General features: G+C 32.0%; 2 protein-coding genes and 1 long non-coding RNA gene across 3 annotated transcripts in view; 2 read left to right on the forward strand and 1 right to left on the reverse strand.

Annotated features, from left to right (window-relative positions):
- The window catches only part of LOC136271909 (uncharacterized), a 6,777-nt gene extending 6,319 nt beyond the window's left edge, over nt 1–458 (forward strand). Inside the window, exon 11 of the mRNA XM_066072491.1 lies at nt 352–458. Coding sequence (XP_065928563.1) covers nt 352–458 — 107 coding nt within the window. The remainder of the gene's footprint in view (nt 1–351) is intronic.
- A 1,109-nt stretch (nt 459–1,567) lies between these two features.
- LOC136271351 (uncharacterized) lies at nt 1,568–6,888 on the forward strand. The gene is made up of 6 exons (XM_066071226.1): nt 1,568–1,708; nt 1,941–3,731; nt 3,915–3,995; nt 4,462–4,491; nt 4,883–4,918; nt 5,063–6,888. Exons 2-6 carry the CDS (start codon nt 2,024–2,026, stop codon nt 5,287–5,289), a joined length of 2,082 nt encoding a protein of 693 aa, XP_065927298.1. The 5' UTR covers nt 1,568–1,708; nt 1,941–2,023; the 3' UTR covers nt 5,290–6,888.
- Nucleotides 6,889–12,282: 5,394 nt separating this feature from the next.
- Nucleotides 12,283–13,226, reverse strand: LOC117688866 (uncharacterized). The gene is made up of 2 exons (XR_004601232.2): nt 12,917–13,226; nt 12,283–12,514 (listed from the first exon to the last, which is right to left on the reverse strand). It is a non-coding gene; the product is annotated as an uncharacterized lncRNA (long non-coding RNA).
- Nucleotides 13,227–20,950: the final 7,724 nt, after the last annotated feature.

Below are 20,950 nucleotides of genomic sequence, written 5' to 3' on the forward strand. Positions count from 1 at the left end.
CTCTCTCTCTCTCTCTCTCTCTCTCTCTCTCTCTCTCTCTCAGTGTTTAAAACATGTAGTGACATTCAGGTTAAGTGTCATGGTTAATTTAAATTTAAGAGAACTGAAGTTTTTGTTCTCTTTCTCTCTGTCTTTCTCTCAGTTCTCTCACTCTTAATGATATCAGTTGATGCATAGTTAAAGATTAATTTTGTTTTATTTATCAAACATCATCAAAAATATTTTTGAAATCTCTCTTCCTTTCTCTACCTCTACCTTTCTCTCTGTTGCTATATCCCTCATTTTGTAGCTGATTTTTGAGAATATGTCCATTCCAGTAAATATGTTATAAATGTTTGTGTTTACTTTTAGGAACAATGTTAAAGCAAGGCAAAGGTCGATTGCATGCTGGAAATGATAGACTTAGTGATGATGATGACACAGATGAGGATGCTCTCTCTGGTGAGAATAAATATTGATTATAATTTACATGTATTTACTCTCTCTCTCTCTCTCTCTCTCTCTCTCTCTCTCTTATATTAGTTTTGCACACATGTAGTGACATTCAGGTTGAATGTGTAAAGAAAAAATAAATTAATCTGAAGAATAATAATTTATCTTTCTCCCTCTCTTCATTGATATTGCTCTCTCTCTCTCTCTCTCTCTCTCTCTCTCTCTCTCTCTCTCTCTCTCAGTTTTGCACGCCTGTAGTGACATTCAGGTTAAGTGTCATCATTAATTAAATTTTAGAGAACTGAATTTATTGTTCTCTTTCTCTATCTACCTCTCTTTCTTGCAATATATCTTATTTTCTAGCTGATGTTTGAGAGAAAATTTTATAATTATGTTTTTGTTTACTTTCAGGAACAGTGCCAAAGCAAGGCCAAGGTCTGTTGAATGCTGGAAATGATAGACTTAGTGATGATGATGATGATAATTCTGGTGAGAATAAAGATTAATATTTATTCACACCATCTCAAATGTATCAGAGATCTCTCTCTCTCTCTCTCTCTCTCTCTCTCTCTCTCTCTCTCTCTCTCTCTCTCTCTAATTTGCTGACCATTTGTCTCACTTTCAGTAAATGACATCCTTTTCCACACAGATGTAAACATTTGTTCTTCATAACTATGCATTGAAAATTTTTGTTGGTTTCCGTATTCATTTTGACCAAATGCAACATTAATAAGTCACACTTGTCACACTCAAAAAGGTATCTTTTAATTGGCGTATCAAATGGACAAATTTTGTACGGTTTCCAAAATTTTAAAAATACTATTGAATACACAGTAAATGTAGCTTTAAATGAATTTTATCCTATTTTCTTGTCAGTGAAAGACCCTGATTATGAGCCAGACCATAGCTCTGACAATGATTCTGACTCCCTTTTTGAAGGTATAGTATGTCCTTTTTAATGCTGTAATCAGCAATTAAAGAGAATTCAATTTGTCAATGTATCATTATCTTCAAAAGTATTCATGTAATATGTATAATTAATAGTTTCTATTGTTTAACACTTAAATTTATTTTTGTAAGTAAAAATCAACTTTGGGTTATAATAAGATGTTTAATATAAATGCATGAACAATTTACACTAAATTTTAAGATAAACAATCCCAATCAAAATTATACCTGTATAATATTTTATTACATATTTTAACTCTAGAAAACCAAGATGATCTTCATCCTGACAGTTTGGGGGAATTATCTTGCAGTGACATTGGATTAGAAAGTAATTGATTTTCATCTATACATGTAATATTAAAGTTTTTCATCTGTTCATATGGGCTCTTAAAAACTATTGTGTATGAAATAGCTTTTAAATGATACAATTATAAATATCAAGTAGCATTTATGTCTTTGCATTAAACTATATATTGTCAAATCCTTTAACAATAAAAGAACAGCCCTCATTTATTTACTTTATCCCTTTTTGGACAATAAATTAAATCTTGTTTTTTCAGAATGTCCTACTATTGATCCTAGAAGAGAAATAGTATCTGATAGTGAAGAAAGTTGTGGTAGCATTGAAAGTGAAAAATATCCCATGCTCTCTGGAAAGACAGATAAGGACATTTCTTTTCAAGGTGTTCCTAAAAATTCGAATGGAAACTTAAAAAACAAGCTGCATGCCTGCTTCTTTTGTGAGAAGATGATTGCAAACATTGCAAGACACCTTGAGCTTGCACATAAAACAGAAGTTGAAGTAGCCAAGATTTTAGTTTTCCCCAAAAAAAGCAAAGAAAGGAGAAAAATGTGGGAGGAACTTGTGAATAAAGGAGACTTTGCTCATAACATATCTGTTCTGGAAAAAGGAGCTGGCATAATGATTCCAAAGAAACGTTCTACAAAATGTGAGATCAAAGACCTTATTCCATGTGAGAATTGCAAGGCCTTTTATAAGAAAACTGACATGTGGAAACACAGTAAATACTGTTTATCTGAAAAGAAAAGCCAAAATCCTGTACAGAAAGGTCGCCTTTTACTTCCAATCAGAAAATGTCAAGATGGGCTTTTCAAAAAAGTACTACTTACCATGAGAGATGATGAAGTTAAAGTGATAATTCAATCAGATCCTAGAATTCTAGATTATGGTCGGAGACTGTTTGAAAAACATGGCCACGAGCCACACAAAACTCAATACATATCTCAAAAATTAAGAGAAGTTGGTAGACTTCTATTTGCATGCAAATTATCAAAAGATATACAGTGTTTAGATGAGGCTCTTTTGAGCAAAAACTGGGATATTTTAATTCAGAATGTGCGTACTATAGCTGGATTTGATGAGGAATCTCATACCTATACCAGTCCATCCTTGGCTCTGAAGATTGGGCATAGTCTACAAAAGTGCGCCCGTTATATGCGGTCTGACGGTATCAAAGAAAATGACAGAGCAAAGATTGAAGAAGCAGACCGATTTCTCACTTTATACGAAACAGAATGGACCAATGACATATCGGGACATGCATTAACCTCCTTAAGTGAAAAGAAATACAACAAACCTCTTCTCCTTCCAGTTGTTAAAGATGTCGTCAAACTGAATAATTACCTGGCCAAAGAGGTGGAGACAGTTTGTGAAAAGATCGTAGTACAGTTTGACATGTCATTATATGCAAAAATGGCACAGTTGTGCTTAGCGCAACTGATTTTATTCAACCGACGTAGAAGTGGGGAGGCTGAACGTATCAAGCTGCAAGAATTTTCTGATGCTGAAAATGGAAGTGGAAAACCTGATGAAGTAGTACTAAGCACACTAAATGAATTTGAGAAGAAATTGTGCAATACTCATACTCGAGTTGAAATAAAGGGGAAAAGGGGGAGAAAAGTGGCCGTTTTGCTAACGGATGAGATGAAGAAGAATATCAAGATCCTTATTCAGCAGAGAGAAAAGGCAAAAGTTTCTGGAGACTGTTTGTTTTCAAAACCGGGAGATTCCAAATTTCCATACAGAGGAAGTGACTGCCTAAGGAGGTTTGCAAAGGAGGCAGGTGTAGATAATCCTACTGCTATTACCTCTACCAAACTTAGGAAACAACTTGCAACTCTTGCGCAAATACTCAACCTAAATGAGACATCGCAGGATATCTTGGCCACTTTTCAGGGGCACGACATAAGGGTCCATCGACAGTTTTATAGATTACCAGAGGATACAATGCAGATTGCCAAAGTGTCAAAGATACTACATAGCCTAAACAATGGATCCATATCCAAATTCAAGGGGAAAGATTTTGATGAAATACAACTTGATGACAAAGGTAAATGCCAGTAAACTAGATATAATATACATGTATTAATCAATTAATAAATTTAAAAAAATAGGTTTTAAATCAAGGTTATTAAAAATGCATGATTATTACGATATTTATTTATTTACTTTATTACGATAACACAATAAAACTACATGTATATTATTATGATACATTAATTTCTTTAAACAGAAGCAGTAGACAGTGAGAGTGATGAAGAGGAAACAGAGGACTTGGATGATGATGAAGAATACATTGAAGCAGTGGATATTGGTAAATTGGTTACACAAAATAGTGTAAAATTTCAAAATATCTTTGTTATGATTTCATCAGAAGTTAAACCTATAGGCAACATAAATCATGTGTACATGCCGTATACATGCATGATATTGAAGTTGGTCAAGCATTTTTAGTTATTTGAAGGCAATGAGTAGGATAAAAAAAAACAAATCTGGATTCTGCATGTTATTTTTGCTAGAGCCTAATACATCACCTTGAATTTCCTTTTAAAAAATATTGAACTTGTTAACTATGAATTCTATTACAATCAAAATATCCTATAAGTGAGTAATAATTCATTCATTCTGCAGTTTCTGACTTGAATGCATTATCATATTACAATCATTTAATCCCTTCTCATAATATTTAATTAATATTAAAGAGACAGAAGTTAAAAACAGTTATTATTTTAGCATTATTGCATATGATCTGACTTGTTCAATTCCTTTAATTTTTCCAGTTTCCCCAATGTCTGCAGAACAGGAACCAGGTATGTGTATGATAAAAGTATATTTATATCTCTGCTCTGATGGAGGTGGGGTATACTGTTCTACTATTGTCACTTTGTGTTACATGTTTATGAAGACTATTTATAGTGAGATATTTGAGAGAAAAAATGGCCACAGATTTCTTAGCAACTATCAATCGCAAATGCTTGAAATTTTAACACCATCTTTGTAAATGTATGTCATGTGGTGTGATATTCATTTTTGAACAAACCAGATATCAGCTTCCTGTTAAATGTTGATTATTCTTATTTTGATTATTCACAGTAGGGACATTGCTAGTAGACATTGGTACATAGATATCTTGTTCCTTTTCCTTAATTTAATTCAATGAAGCATAATTAAGAAATTAATGTAGGTTTTTTTTAAATTAAGGTTCCCAAGGGCCTGTAAAAAAGAAACCAAAATCAGGTATTATCTTTGTGCTTTCTTTCATTGTTTCTTTTCTATTTCAAATGTCGATAAAGTACATGTATCTGAAGTTCTTTTAGTTTTGAAACACATTCTGCAATATATATTTTCAAATGACAAGTGCTTGTTTTTTTTTGGTTTCAGCACCAACTCCCAGGCACCACTGGACACCTACTGAGAAAGGTGCCCTGAAGAAGCTTTTCAGAAGGAACATTATCCAAGGGAAGACTCCTTGTCAGTTGGAGTGTCTTAATGCAATGAAAAAGGAGTCATGCTTGGCAAAATTTCCATGGAAGCAGATCAAATTTGCAGTAAAAAATTTAATTACAACTCAAAAACGTGAAAACAAAAAACTAGTTGATAAAATGTAATTTAGTGTAATTTGTCAGTCTTGTAATTTTGAAAAACTTAATGGTAAATTTAGTTTGTGATGATCGAAGGTCAAGATCTAGTAAATGAAAGATGACTACAGGTTTATGAAATTCAGGATATAATTTTTTTTCAATGATGCTTCATAACAATAACATTGAGAGGGTGTACTAGAGCTTAATCTTGTAATAAACACAATGAAAAATCATGTTTTTAAGTGTCAATTTGAATATAATGTGAAGGAAGGAAGTAAAAAATCTTGTAGTTTTGTCCTTTTTATGACTAATGAAATATGTATAGTATGCTTGCAGGCACTCCGAAAACGGCATCAAATAAACTCTTGTCCTCCCCTTCAGAATAATGTCAATTTGAATATAAGTATTAGGGTTTTTTCCCCCATAATTCAATTAGAAACTTTGATTTTCTACAGAACTTCTTTAAAGTCGTAAAGTACAAAAAAAAAGATTCATCACATCAATTATGACGTCATGATTGTTCTAGATCTAGGCCTTAAAATTTTCTGTTTTAATACAAACTGTTATTGCTTGTTCATGTTTCATTTCATTTGTTCTTTGAAAAAATGTGTACATGTATTTGGTATTTCTTAAATGCCTATTAGAGATGCCCTCTTTCATATAAAATGTTATTTCTTGTAATCACTTGCAAAACCAGTTTTGGTTACGCATACATTTTTTCAATCCACTGCATATGTATTCTATCACTGATTGCATTTAACTTAGTAACATTAAAAGAATTGTTGCATATGTTTTGTATTTTTTACTGTACTGAACTAATGACTGCCTTGATCAAACCGTAAGTGAATCAGGATTGTATAAGTTTGTACTTCACTTTTGTTAATGGTTATCAATTGTTTACTGATATGAAAAAACTTTGATCAAGAGTTTGATATCAAATGAAATGCATGCACATGTATTTTCTTATGTACTGGTTATTGAGGATGTTTGCCAATATTGTCTGTCTTTTTGGAAATACATATTCCTTGATTATTAATTTTTATGAAAAGACTGTTCTCAACGTTACAGTATTAAAATGAAATTAGATTCAATAATTGGTAAATGTACTTGTTATGTCATTTATTGAAAATATTAACAAGGGTTTCATATAACTTTTCATACTTTATGTGCTTCAAATACAGTATATTATTTCTTGAAATCACTTTCAAAAACAATGTTTGTGTATGCAAGTGTTTTTATGCACTGCATTTTTTAAACAAATGTATATATTAACATTGAAAGAATTCTTGCACATGTTTTGTATCTTTTACTGTTCCAAACTAGTGATTGCCTTGGTCAAACTGTACTAAGTGAATCATAAATGCTTTTATGCAAAATTTTGGATTGAATTTTTGCTTCACTGCTATTTTAGATCATTAAAATCACAGTAATTATTAACATGTGCTTGATATGAAATGAAATGCATGTATGTTTTTTTATATACCGGTAATGCATATTATGATAATTCAGTATTGAGTAATGAAATTTCCCAATCATGTCTCTCTCTTTGCAAAGAAATATTTTTTTCATTCTTATTTTTTTTTAATGCATCTGTTCTGAACCTTTTGAAAATAAAATTTAATTAATGTAGTTGTCATGTCATTAATTTTCAAAATAAAGGTTTTCATAATGGAATAAATACTTTGTTCTTGACATACGTACAGCTTTGCCTAAAAGGATCAATTGTGTCTATGCATGCTTCCCCTGGCCAATTGATATAGCACATACATTTCTTGGTCCCAAGTGTCCATAATATGTTTTAAAAACAATTCCATTTGATGCAAGAAAAGATTAGCTGCTGGCTGCATGCACTTTCAACTACACATTTTGGACAGGTGTTTCAATAGTCATGTACTCAAAGTACATATAGTAATATGTGCATTAAGTCCTCATTGAGGTGAAATAAATGAAATGAGTATGTAGTAGTCGGTTTCATGTGTGTATCTCAACACTGACAACGTAGTGAGAATCGTGTGTGTGTCATTGAAGAGTCACGTGGTCAAATGTAGTGGAATCCAGGTGAAAATTCAAACTATAAATATAAAGATTTAAAGGGTAATTGACCCCGTTGAATCATAAGAGAAGTCCCTCTTCTACAAATTTGTTCCAAAAATTTCATTAGGATGCTTAGAAAGCAGTGTAGTGACTTACTGGTGTAAAGTCTTGTGTAGTGAGTTTCATGAGTTTACAAGTATGTGTGTGTGTGTGTGTGCGTGTGTGTGTGTGTGCAAAATGATTTGCTTAAAAAAATAATGCATATTAAATATTTGTTCTCATTGAACCCTGTCTATATTGTCTAAAGTTATATTTATATGATTAAAATATATCATACTTGCTTCCGAGAGGTTCACCAGAAATATAACAGGTAGTTAAAGTCACGTTGTTTAATTTAACCGTTTCAAGGACAATACCGGTGCATGAGACTGATCTTCGTTACAAACAGACACTAGAGAACATGCAGAACAAAATGTTCCCAAACGATGCACGGCTGGGGCCCGTTTCTCAAAAAGGCGTAAATTTGGGCTTACGTTAGTCCGACTAACAAAGTTACGCCAATATTTAGTCGGGTCTAAGTTGCGTTTCTAAAATAGGCGTAAATTAGGGTTTAAATGTCAAAGAACTTAGGTATCTCCGCTGAGTACTAAGCATGCGCATATCGTATTTTGTTTTGCTTTGAGGCTATGATTATATGTGGTGGATCAATTTTCCAATTCATAGTACCTGAACTCGAAAGTACACGTTATACTATACCACTGAATGTGCATAGTTCAGGTTGTATATAACAGTATATATTAATGATGCCTACACACTTCTTAACATAATGAAATTTTAGAGAAATTGTTGATATGAAAGAGGCAGATATAAGAGGTTTCAGAAACCAAATATACATGTATGACAATTAAATGCATTGTAGACGATATTGAGGCACACTCGTACATATTAATTGAACGAAACAATGCACAGAAATTAACTCCAATATTCGTGTAAAATTCAAAAATTTATAGAATGCAGGGGCAGGGTACAGTAGGTACGTCTGCCGAATGATAAGTATGCTTCAGGGATAAGGCTCGATTCTTTTTCAACATATCAGTGTATCATTTATATAAAATAATCTGACCATGAGTTAAACGGCAACCAACTGAAATCGAAATTATCTACTGTATAAATAACATATACATGAACCTTATCCATGTCTACAGAAGGAAGAACAGTTCAATCCTCTGTTCCAATATTGAAAGAATGTAGACAATGACATGGAAACGATTTTTGATTTCCTGCGATTCAAATGATAATAGTTTTGAAAGATAGTGTCAACAAATAACAACACAGGAATTATCATCATTTCAGGCCGGGGTCTCTCCAACTTCCTTTCCTGTTTTTGGTTTAATAAGTTGTTTTGTCTTGGGGGTTTTTTTTCGGGGGAGGGTTGAAAGTAATATACATTGTATACCGTATACAGAGAATTATTCTGCCCCATTTAGTTTTCAACCATTTCACCCTTAAGCTTGTTGTCAATGGGTGAATTTAAGACTTTTCCATTTTCATGATGTTGTTTATATCATATATCTAAAATCAAAGACTTTAATTCAAATTTAAATTCCAAATAAGGAATATAATGTATCATGAAGAAGCTATAGATTTTCTTTTTATATGTGTTAAAACTGTAAGAGTTGTAGGACTTTGTTGACAAACCATCGTCATTTGAAAGACAGTAGAAGGGAGTCTGTCGTCTGAAATGAAGCACTATCTTCTAGAATTCAAAATTATCGAGAGAGAAACTTCCCTCCTACGCAGCTTCGTTATGAGTCATATTCTTTCACTGTGATTTCGTAAGTTTCCCGTCAGATTCCATTCATAAAGATCCATACTGTTATAGCAACTAGAAAGTTGTTTGAGAACGTACATGCATGTACATGTAAGCGCGTCCATTACTTTAATCCCTTAATTTTTACAGTCATATCTCTTGGTTTCTAAGATTAAATAATTTAAACGTTGATTGATATTAAATAAAGTGTGCTATTGTTCTAAATACACAACCGTTGTGTGGGTTACCTCCCCTTACCTGGATACACATCACTCTTTGACGCTATTTTTGAATTATTGTTTTTCAATTTTCGGTAATAAATAAAAATATTCCGACGTGTACGGTGATAATTTGTATTATATATTCGTAATTCTATCGTTATTTCACAAACTAGTCTGAATTTAAAGCAGATATATATGGAAATTATCGATTTCAAATTTGAGGGCAATACACCCCTTGACGACGGGCTGAGACAGAGAAATATCAGCCCCGACAGCCCTAGCTTTAGGTTGCTGTCTCACCTAGTCCAAAACACGTGTATCAGGGCTGATACACTACTAGGTATATGATATACAAAATAACCCTGTGTACAGTATCTTGACTAAAATATAGATATAAAAGCAGTCATCTAAGAACCCCTAACCTATTTGAAGACAGTTTTATAAATAAAAGGTTTATAAAAGTTTAATGGAAAAGGCATCTTAAAAATCCCCTCCGGATAATACATTTTGCATCTTTTCGGTTTTAACAAGTACATTGAGTATTACTTTTTCCCCTATCTGCTTTGGGTTATTGGGGTGGGGATGTTTACAATTGTTGATATAATAAAAATGACAAATGCAAGCTAGTTAATTGTGTAAATAATGCACACTATTGTAAAACTGCTAATATAACGTCTTTTGTATCGCAAGTCGACAACTTCGAAATTAAAAAAAAATTCCCTTGATATACATACAAAACTATCATGAATTCAAGTACACTAATTAAAGATCAGTTCAATTATATGAGTACAAATAAACAACACATATGCATATGCACGGAGATCATTGATAGTAAACCATACCTATTTTTAAAGAATTAAATCGATGTTCAATATCAACGCAATTGATCACTTAATCCTAGCATTTATAAGATTAATGAATGTAATTTCCGAAAATTCAAGGAGGTGTGCATGTGAAATTTTAGAATCTTCAAGATCCTTAACAAACGCTTGACAATAGATCTAAAATTGATACACACTCTGCATTCTAAAACATATTTTTCAATTGTATCTAAATGCGAGTTTATAAACATTCAAAATATCAGGCGGCTTCCATACGGTTTTGTAAAGATACTAGGAGTATTGTAAGAAATGAGAATGCATACGCTTACAAAAATTGTAAGTACATGTAACATAGGTAAGGAACATACAACCACACACAAGGACAAATTACAACTGTAAACGTTTTGAGGAGTATTCTCAATATTTTGAAATCAGTTTCGTTTCATATGTTAAAATTTGATTAGAAACATTAAATTCGAGTCTATGCTTACTGAGTATTGATTAAAAAAACAATAATCTATTCGTACTTATACAATATACATCTATATATCTTGTTGGGAAATACATGTTTAATTTAGAATTATAGAATCTTTTTAATTATTGTTGTTATATCATGTATCGGGGTATACCCATCTTTTCTTCATACTTATAGGAGATTTCATTAACGAGTAGTAATGTATATTATATGCGTTTGATAAGGTAAGCCCATTAATTATCAAATTGATTTAATCTTAATTTATTTAGAAATAGGAACAGTTATCGAACGATGGGTATTTTTTTAAGTTATACGTACATGTACAAATATTTCAATAAATGTGAAGGTTTACCTTAATAACACAAACAAACGAAAAATTAAAATTCTCTGGGTTTTTTTGCCTTAATAACAAAAAACTCGCTATTTTTGTGCACAGACTAAGGACTTACGCCTACCCTACGCTTCTTTTTGTCGGACATGTTGAATATATACATGTATGTTCGTTTTATATATTTTCCTATACCATATATTATTCTTTTACAAATAGCCTTGTTTAGCTCATGCTTCAGATTGTTTGTGTATGGATCAAATGTGTGCAAAGACCATAAAATACATTTGTAGGATATATCAACCTGTCCTCTCCTAAACATGAATAAAATAGTAATGGTGAAGAGCTCAAAGATACCTTGATCTATGCTCCTGTATCAAAGATGTATGTTATGATTAGTTCTTCGAATACCATGTCGGGCTATTTTTCTGATTCTTATTACCCAACTTTAGGTTAGATTTATACGTCTAGATAAGATATATGTTACCTAAGAGAAATTAATAAGGCTTTTATGTTACATTTCAAGTTTAAAATTTACACTTATAGTCAGCATTTGTGTAAAAATTAGTTTTTAAGCATATTATTTTATTACTTTTCAAAAGATCTTCTACAGACTTAATGTAATAATATTTAGTGAATGGTATACATAAAATTACTCTCCTAAACTCAATAGTTTAGTTAAAAGATGAATAGATTGTTTTATTCAAAAGTTTTAATGACTAACTCAAAACATGATATGTAGTTCTACATTAAAAAACTACAAAATTAATCAAGTTTTCTTTTTCCAATCGTCCTTTAAAAAGTCTTTCACGAAACCTGTCATATTGGTGAACCGATATGGGACATGGTTTGCTGTAGTTATATCTTCACAACGCGTGGGACGGACAACTTCGGAATGGACATTTTTCCGGCGTTGCGCACCCCTTTCCATACACACTATTGACCAAAGTTTAGTACCAAATGGTGGGGTTTTTTATTCTAAATAAATTTATGGAAAAAAAATTGAAACATTTTTAGATAGTTTTTTAGATATTTGAACTTAAAAGTTCCAACCCCATGGGATTTAAGTTTGGAAAAAATACCCCACAGAAAACCCCATGCAAACCCCATGGGGTTTTGCAATAAACCCCATGGGGCAGAAAACCCCATGAAAATAATGTGGGGTTTAAAAACCCACTTTTTTCTTAAATAACAGTTTAGGGTTTTTAATCCCATAAAATAGATGTCATGGGATTTATTATCCCACATATGCATGGGGTATTTTATCCCATTTGTTCATAATATAAAATTACTAAAATAGTTTACCAATCTATTAAAATACCAGTACTCACAGTGCAGACAGTATGGGGTGACGTTAACTAAACCAATCCAAGCAAATAAATCAGATTCTCAATGATAAGTTACTCAAGACTGATTTATTCATGTTTGCAGTAGTTTAATGACTCTAGATTTTCTCTTGCTTTGAATTATAATCCACAGATGTTGGTAATGTCTTCCAAAAATGCTTTTTTTCAAATGAAAAGTGTCAGCATCAGAGGTATGCTCTGTCATCCTTTAATTTGCCTAAAAATATGTCATGAAAACTATGTAAATTATGTTTAAAAGTTATAACTAATTCAAAATAAGTATTGCTCTGCTTATTATAAAACTCTTTAAAATCTGACAGGTTGTAAATATTTATCAATACTGAACTGTGTTGTATGTACCAATGTTATATGATCCACTAATAAAGGGATAAATTTACGGTTTATGCAATCACAAAGATTACATATAATGTTTAAACTTCTGTTAAACATCATAGCATATTAAAACAGTTTAAATCTATGGTCTCACTATTTCGAGAAAATTCGGTCCAAGAATAAATGTTGGTTTTTTTTCATTACCTAGCTTTTCACTTGGAAGTTATTAAAGAATATATAGACGTATAAATTTAAAATGAAACTGATTTGCAGTCTATGGAATTACCTTTGAAAATGGACAGAAGAAACACAAACTTAGCAACACTAGCCCAAACCAAGCGATGGAGTTGAAAACCGGATGTTGAAATAGTTACAGACAAATCGGGACACAGATATTTCGATTAGAGCAGTCGATCTTTCGTGAATTTTAAGTATAATGCCGTTTAATGAACTCGAAAATCCTATTAGTTATTTAACATCCTGAACACCGTATTATTATATAGATTATTCATCTAACTATAAACATGATGAATTCAGTGTCAATGGTGGGGGGGGGGGGGGGGGGGGGGGCGTTATAACAATATTAAATGCAGTACTAATAAATAAAGTATGCAAAATGTTTTATATCATTATACTATTAGTAAAACCAATAATTATAAAATTCTTAATTTAACAGGAGATAATAAGGTGGTTATCAAGGTATATATGTACAATAATACTTTTCGACGGATAGTTTCAGCTTGTGTACATGTTTTCTCATTAGGGGTGGGGGTACTTGATGAAAAGTCGTGTTGTTTTTTTTCTTTTCCGTAGAATGTTTTAGTGTAAGAGTATAAATTTTGTTATAATGTCCAGGATGATAAAAAATAGATACCATGGCTATAGTACATCAGAAGCATGTGACAAAATCAGTGCGTTTAAATATTCTGTAGAAGCCTCTCACAATAATTATTTTGTTTTTAAATTAATTCATAGCATGTATACCGGTAAGTACCTCTTATCTATTTCTTTCCCACTCTTCCCATTGTATAGGACTTATCTCAAGCGAGCAAAAGCTGGAATTTTATTTAAAATCGAATTTCCCATTGCAATTAATTTGGCAAGTATACATAATGGATAACCTTTATACAAAATAAACCAGTGCTTGAAATACATAGTCATGGAGAACAAATCATGCAGTCTTTGGAATGATTTTAAAGCTTTATCATGAGTATACTTGGAGGGATTTCCACACCGGCAATAATAACAGAGTCTAAGACCGACAAAAAGGCATCACTAAATCTAAGTCAAAGGATGAGGCCCATTGCACATTTGTATCGTTTAATTTATTCCCACGATTTCATAATAAACTGAACAAGACCAAGCCCTGTGTATACATGTACTTTGTATTCACTGTCCAAATTTCAACACATGTGTACATATACACATGATCGGAACGCTGTGTATACTAAATATATCAATTGCATGCTTGATTTTATGTTGTCAAATTTGTATCGAGCCGAGAAGTAACTGTTAGTAGATTTATGCTATTTTAATTTTTGTGGCATTTTACAGAAAGAAAATTTGGAGAAAAATCATTGCCGGCCGTGAGATCCGAACCCACGACCCTTGGGTCCGTAGGCCATTGCGCTACCATATGCGCCACTGCGCTCATTAATTTCCACCGATGTAATTAAATATTTGAACGATATCAAAAAGGGCCCTTAACTGATTACGGAAAAATAATAAATAAATGGTGTTTTTTTAACTACGATATTTTAAAATCTCATTACCTATTTTTATACTCACCAGATATGATTTAGTATTCAATAATCGTTTCTCGTTTAATTACCCTGGGCGTCAGAAGGTATTCATACCCGTGCGGCAAATTTTATCGATAACAGCGGGTGGGGGGTGGGGGGTCGAGATTAAACCTAATTTGACTCGAAATAATGATATATTCTACGACGTGTCCAATGATTTTTACATTTATGTTATATATCATTGTTACATATTTACTACTATCAGAACCAACGCAAAATCATTGTACTTGATCTTTGTTTCCATTTGACGACATTTAATTTAATTAGTTTATATTAATGTATGATCATTTACTTGTTAGTCTCTGTTGCACATCCAGAACGTCTAATATTTGCCGAAAAAACTTTGAAATATACTGATTGTTATACTTATCCTTCCAGTATTTATATTAGAATGCAGAAATAATTCATTACTGATAAATGTATTAAGTTGTTTAAGATGTATAAAGATATTTTTTCTACAGTAACTTTCACTACAATGCACAATGTTTGATATGTTTATTCATTGTTACAGTAATATTCTCCGATTATTGGTAATGGCTTGCATCTTGTTATAAATCATAAAAGCTAGAGAACGTATTTTCTTTACTTTTATTTAATTAATGCCCTGTTAATTGTGACCACACGCCAGAAACACTTCACCGCTCAATTGAACACAGCTAGATCGCTGTTATCATCGCCGCTGCAATAAACTGGTCAACAGTGATACATCTTTGCAGAAAAAATCCGACGAAGGTCATTAAATAGATGATTAACATAACATATCCTTTAACCATTCAATTATTGCTCTTTAAATCTAAGTCCCAACGCATTGCCTTTAATCCCAATCCCCCGATCCGGTAGCGATTTACTTCCTGATCAGAGCCGTTTAAGTGTGTTCAAAATGCACGGTTTTATGAGCAGGTCCAAGTTGCATATATTTAAATATCGATTATAAATTGCGTGTATGTGTGTGTGTGTGTGGGGGGGGGGGGGGGGGGGGTGATAGCGTGTAGTCAACCTTTAACTTCATTTTCCTCTCTTAACATCTTTTCTTTCCAATTTTTAATATTCTCCCCCAAAAGGTATATTGTGTGTGTGGGGGTGGGGGTGGGGGGGGGGGGGGTCGGCTCTATGATAACTCAATTATAATAAAAATCTTTGTTGCAGAAATAGACCCCCCCCCCCCCCGGCCCCCAAGTTGACATCCAGATTAATTGCAGCCCCCTGTTCATTACTTTGTTCCTGCTTACACGTGCACAGCTCGATCGGACAACTGCTCTCACGTGTCGTGTGTATGTACCTTTGCTCCGTTGAACAAACGGGTGGTATAATTGGTATACACAGAACGTACCCGTTACAAAGACACGTAAGAATTCTTAGTTAATTGCAAGGTCTGTGAAAGAACAATAGGTGCTAATGAGGTATACACAGTGTGTCTGCTTGGTTCATCTCAAGCCAGCCCACTCTCATCTAAGTTACAAAAACACCCAGAGCTACATAGTAATTAAATTATTAATTTTAACAATATTAGAGGACAAATGTAAAATTATTAAAACACACATGCTGCATTTTCCTTAATTTGGGAAGGGTTTATGGATTTTTTTTAACTCTCATATTCTTATTTAGCCGTAACGTACAAACACCAAATTTTGCAGATTAATTTCACATAGGTCCACTTTTCAATGATTGAAAATCTTACATTATTAGACTATTTATTCTTTTTTTTATCTAAAGTTGAACAATCCAATACATTTGTATAAAATAAAGTGATCACAACAGCTTTAAAGTACGTTTACTTCAAATCCAAATTGTTCCTTGAGAGAGAGAGAGAGAGAGCGAGAGAGGGGGAGGGGGGGAGGGAGAGGAGGAAGGGAGGGAGAAAGGGAGAGAGAGAGAGTAGTTGTTGAACATGAGTTAGTAATTGATTGACAGCTTTATATAATCTATATACAGTCAAATTTGAGTAATCTATTAAGAAGAAAGAAGAAAAAGCCAAGTTTCCCATATCTTATAGAAATCATCTAATCTGCAATTTTTTGTAGCAATATATTTTAGAGTCGATAAATGTCTTTCAATATCTATTATTAATTCATGAATTGATAGTATTTCCTTAAGACATCTTTTCCAATAGATATGGGATTTCATAATCAAGAAGATAGAATAAATGTTTGTAGAAATAGGCTCAGGGTGTAGCCTGAATATAAAAGGTATTTTAATCTTATATGCCAAAATATCTGCACACAGTAGGAATAAATAGGGGAAGATTGGGTCGCCTTGACACAGACATCCTCTGCTATGTTTGAAAAGTTTTGAAAGGTTTCCAGCTTGTGTGACTGATGATTCTATATTACATTGACAAGTAGATATCTAAGATTGAATGGATGCTCCAAAGTTGAAAAAATCTTAACATTTGTGAATAAATTTCCATGAAACAGTATCAAATGCTTTTTTTTTTTTAAATCAATTATGAATAATACACTAGAAATGCCCCCCCCCTCCCCCATATGTTGCAGAAGATCATATATCAGCTTAGTATTTTCACAAATATATCTTCCTGGAATGAAACCTGTTTGATCAAAACTACTAATTATATCAAGCATATTTTTAATTCTCTGAGCATTACACTCATAACTTATTTTATAAGCAATGTTTAGAAGTGTTATTGGTCTCCAATTGTTTAAATACCATCTTTTGGGATACAGGTAATTATTCCTTGTTTCTGTTAGACTAAGAGTTCCCGAACTTTGCATGTATACCCATATAAAAAATATGGCAAATAATAAGAGTCCAGGCAGTGATGGATTTACAACAGAATTCTATAAAGTTTTTTGGAACAAGATAGGACATTTTGTGGTTTAAAAACAAAATGTCCTTTCTTGTTCCAAATTTTTTTTTATAGAATTCTGTTGTAAATCCATCACTGCCTGGACTCTTATTATTTGCCATATTTTTTACAACTGTTGTAGCTTCTTTAAAGGAAATTTCACCTTCTAAGGAGTCTCTTTGTTTATTATTATTAAGTGTTTTATTTCAATGTATGTTAAAATTTTATTTCGATTATAGATAATGTTTTCATTTTTATTTTATAAATTCTTATAAAAAAAATTTAATTTCATTCATTCAGATTCATTCAGAATTTCCCTTTGGTTTGTAATTTCTTACAAATTATCAAGTTCTCATGTGTCGTGTATATATAGTGCTTGCTCTGTTGATTGTAGCATTAGGAGAACAACAGGGTGGTTTATGGGTATACACAGAATGTGCCCATTACAAAGACTTGTAAGATTTCTTAGTTAATTGCAAGGTCTGTGAAAGAACAATAGGTGCTAATGAGGTATACACAGTGTGTCTCCTTGGTTCATCTCAGGCCAGCTCAGCACTCTCATCTTCTAAGTTACAAAAACACACAGGGCTATACATTCTAGTAATTAAATTATTCATTCAAACACATTATTAGAAAAGAAATGTAAAATTGTTAAAACATACATGCTGCATTTTCCTTAATTTGGGAAGGGTTTATGGATTTTTCTTTAAACTTTCATACTCTTATTTAGAATGTTTTGACATAATATATATGTACAAACACCAAATTTTGCAGATTAATTTCACCTAGGTTCACTTTTCAGTGATAGAAACTCTTACAGTATTAAAATATTGGACTATTTAATCTCTAATTGAATGAACAATGTATCTATACATGTACATATTATGGGTACATACATGTATTTACATGGATGTCAAGTTTCATTTATATCAATATCATCCTGGTCTCAATCAATTTAATTCAATTTTTATACATCCTGAAAAAGTTATCATGATATGCAAAAAAATTACATTGTTTCTTCAATGAAGTGTTTCTAAAAATACGCAAACCCATCGACATTTCTTGAATCTCCTAAAACAATGTCCATGCAGTCCAGTCTTTGATAAATGCAATCATACAATGCATTATTTTGTAGGAATGAGGTTAATTCTTAAAATTATTGATATTTTCATAATCTCATTATTAATCAAGCTCTGTAACTTGATACATTAATATGTTATCCTATTGGGAATGCATAACATTAAACTAAACAAGTCAAAATTTCAAAAAGTCTATAAACTCGGTCAGCTATAACTAACTACATGTAATTTGCATGTATCTCTGGTATTCATTGAGTGCTCAGATGATAAGTCTTATTTGGGTCACACAAAATTGTAGATCATAATTAACACATAATTTTTGCAATAAAACAAATACTGCTATATGCTACTATGCCAGATAATCAGTAACCTAATGGTGAATTTGGATTGTACATGTAGATGTACATGTAATATCAAAATACAATTTTATATTTAACTGAATAGCGCGTACTTGTCACTCAGATTTATGGAATCATACCAGCAGGATTTTTTTTAATTATGAAATTCAAGTTATGACTGCATTGTTTTATCCATTAAGTAATCATACATGTAAATGTCAAGGAGGAGAAAAATACATTCAATGACTTAGTGGCTAATTTTCTTATCAATCTTTTTGTATTAGTGAAGATCAATTTATTAAGGTTCTAATATTTTTTTAAATATGAAGATTGAGATAACAATTATTTGCTCTAATTAATATTTATATTGACAATCAGGAAAAATGAGCTGCCAATGCACTAGCGGTATTAGAAGTTCTTCATCAGTTATCAGTTGTATTCGATACCTTATTACACCTCATAATATTTATCCAAGAATAAGGGTTGTCTGCCGCAATCTACATTTAACTATATATTATGTAGAACTAGTTAAACTTTTTAAATACATGTATAATTTTATCACATACATGCATATTGAGAAACAATCTATGTTAATTTTCTAAATACAACTGAGACAGTTTTTTTGTCGATTAAAGAAATATGTCAATTAGATATATACATGTAGTGGATATAGTGTATTTCTTACATGGGGGTTGGGGCGGGGTTGTTAAAAATTGTTAAAATTGTTCTGCATGCAAAGGTGAACTTAATCCTGACTCTTGAGATTTTTAAATGATTATACACTAACTAGAGGAGCCCAATCTCAATTTGTTTTCTAAAATTTTTACCTTTCTTACTGGCCAGCATGCACAAGCCCCTAGTAACTGCTGGATTAGCAACTGTACTTGGGATATTGTCTACTCAGGCAAAAAATTATCAATTATTGGGGGGACCCATACATTCTCTTTTTCAAGCACAAATCAAAAAGTGAATATTTTGGCAACAGTGTTACAGTAGCATTTTCTTAATCTATTCGATAAAATAAACAACCAATATTAAAGTGTCATTATATGAACAATGGACATGTGCTCCACTCCCCAACAAATGATTGCAATAATCATTCTGACTATACTCCTAAAATAACCATTCAAATGTCTGGTTTCCCCCCTCCTTTTTCATAAATTAGACAGGTCTTTCAGACAAAACTATAAATTTATCCACTGCCATCTTTGATATTAAGTCTAAGAGTTTATTTCTCACAAAAACACTTTATAATCAGTCTGAATCAACGCTAAGGCTGTGCAATTTTAAGTAGAAATTTTCAAATTTAATCTTATTTTATTGAAAAATAAAAAAGTTAATTCTGTTTTAGTAACATCCCCATTCCCGGCTAAACCAATCACCTTGTACCGGGTAATAACAGTTTCTGTAAATTGCTTTTAAGATTAATTATGACCATGCACTTTTAATTCAAAAGCCATTTTTATTACAACCAGTTACATCAAGAACTCTGTACATTTAAACAATGTAAACACATTGACTATTCCCCTTTGAATAAAATGTTTCATGTTATATTTTACCCCTTGTCTAAAGTCAACACAACAGTCATAGCTGCAAGATGAATTAAAAGTTTACCAGTACTTTGGATCATAATGAACTTAATATAAGTCATTAGGGACCTACATATCGCATACCAATTTCAATAGGAGCCATCTTTCTAACTAATGCTAGTCACTAAAAACTATTTTATGACTTTTTGCAACACAACATAAGCCTGAAAGTAGAGCAATTCTCCATTTCACCAAATAATTGACAGGTACCGTACAAATAATCTGAAACAGTCCCTTGCTACCTTTCACTTTCACTAACTTTCTATAAAAAAGAGTTTTGTATAATACATTATGTAATAAGAAAGAATATGCAGTTCTAAAAAAAGTAAACCCCATAATGCCACTTCCATTAAGGTTTAAGAAAAAATATAACCATTTAAGTGATCCCACTATCTCCACTTCACTTAATCATCTTTCTATAAGTATATAAACATGCACATGCAGATTCATGGGGTTTAGATTTCCTTCAGTAAAACATTTTTACTAAATAATCATTAAGAAGTTAATTGCTCTTCAGTCTCCTCTAATAAGAAACCTTAATTATTCAATACTACAAGTATCTTCATGATATTATCATGATAAAATCATAATATCACATAGAAATACCCTAGCTTACATGTATACCCTCCCCCTATCTTTTGATTTTCATGAAGTGCAGCTAGATGTTAAAAACCTTTCACATATAGGATCATAAAACCTATGGCAATTT

The sequence above is a fragment of the Magallana gigas genome, chromosome 9 (genome assembly GCF_963853765.1).
Source record: "Magallana gigas chromosome 9, xbMagGiga1.1, whole genome shotgun sequence".
NCBI lineage: Eukaryota > Metazoa > Mollusca > Bivalvia > Ostreida > Ostreidae > Magallana > Magallana gigas.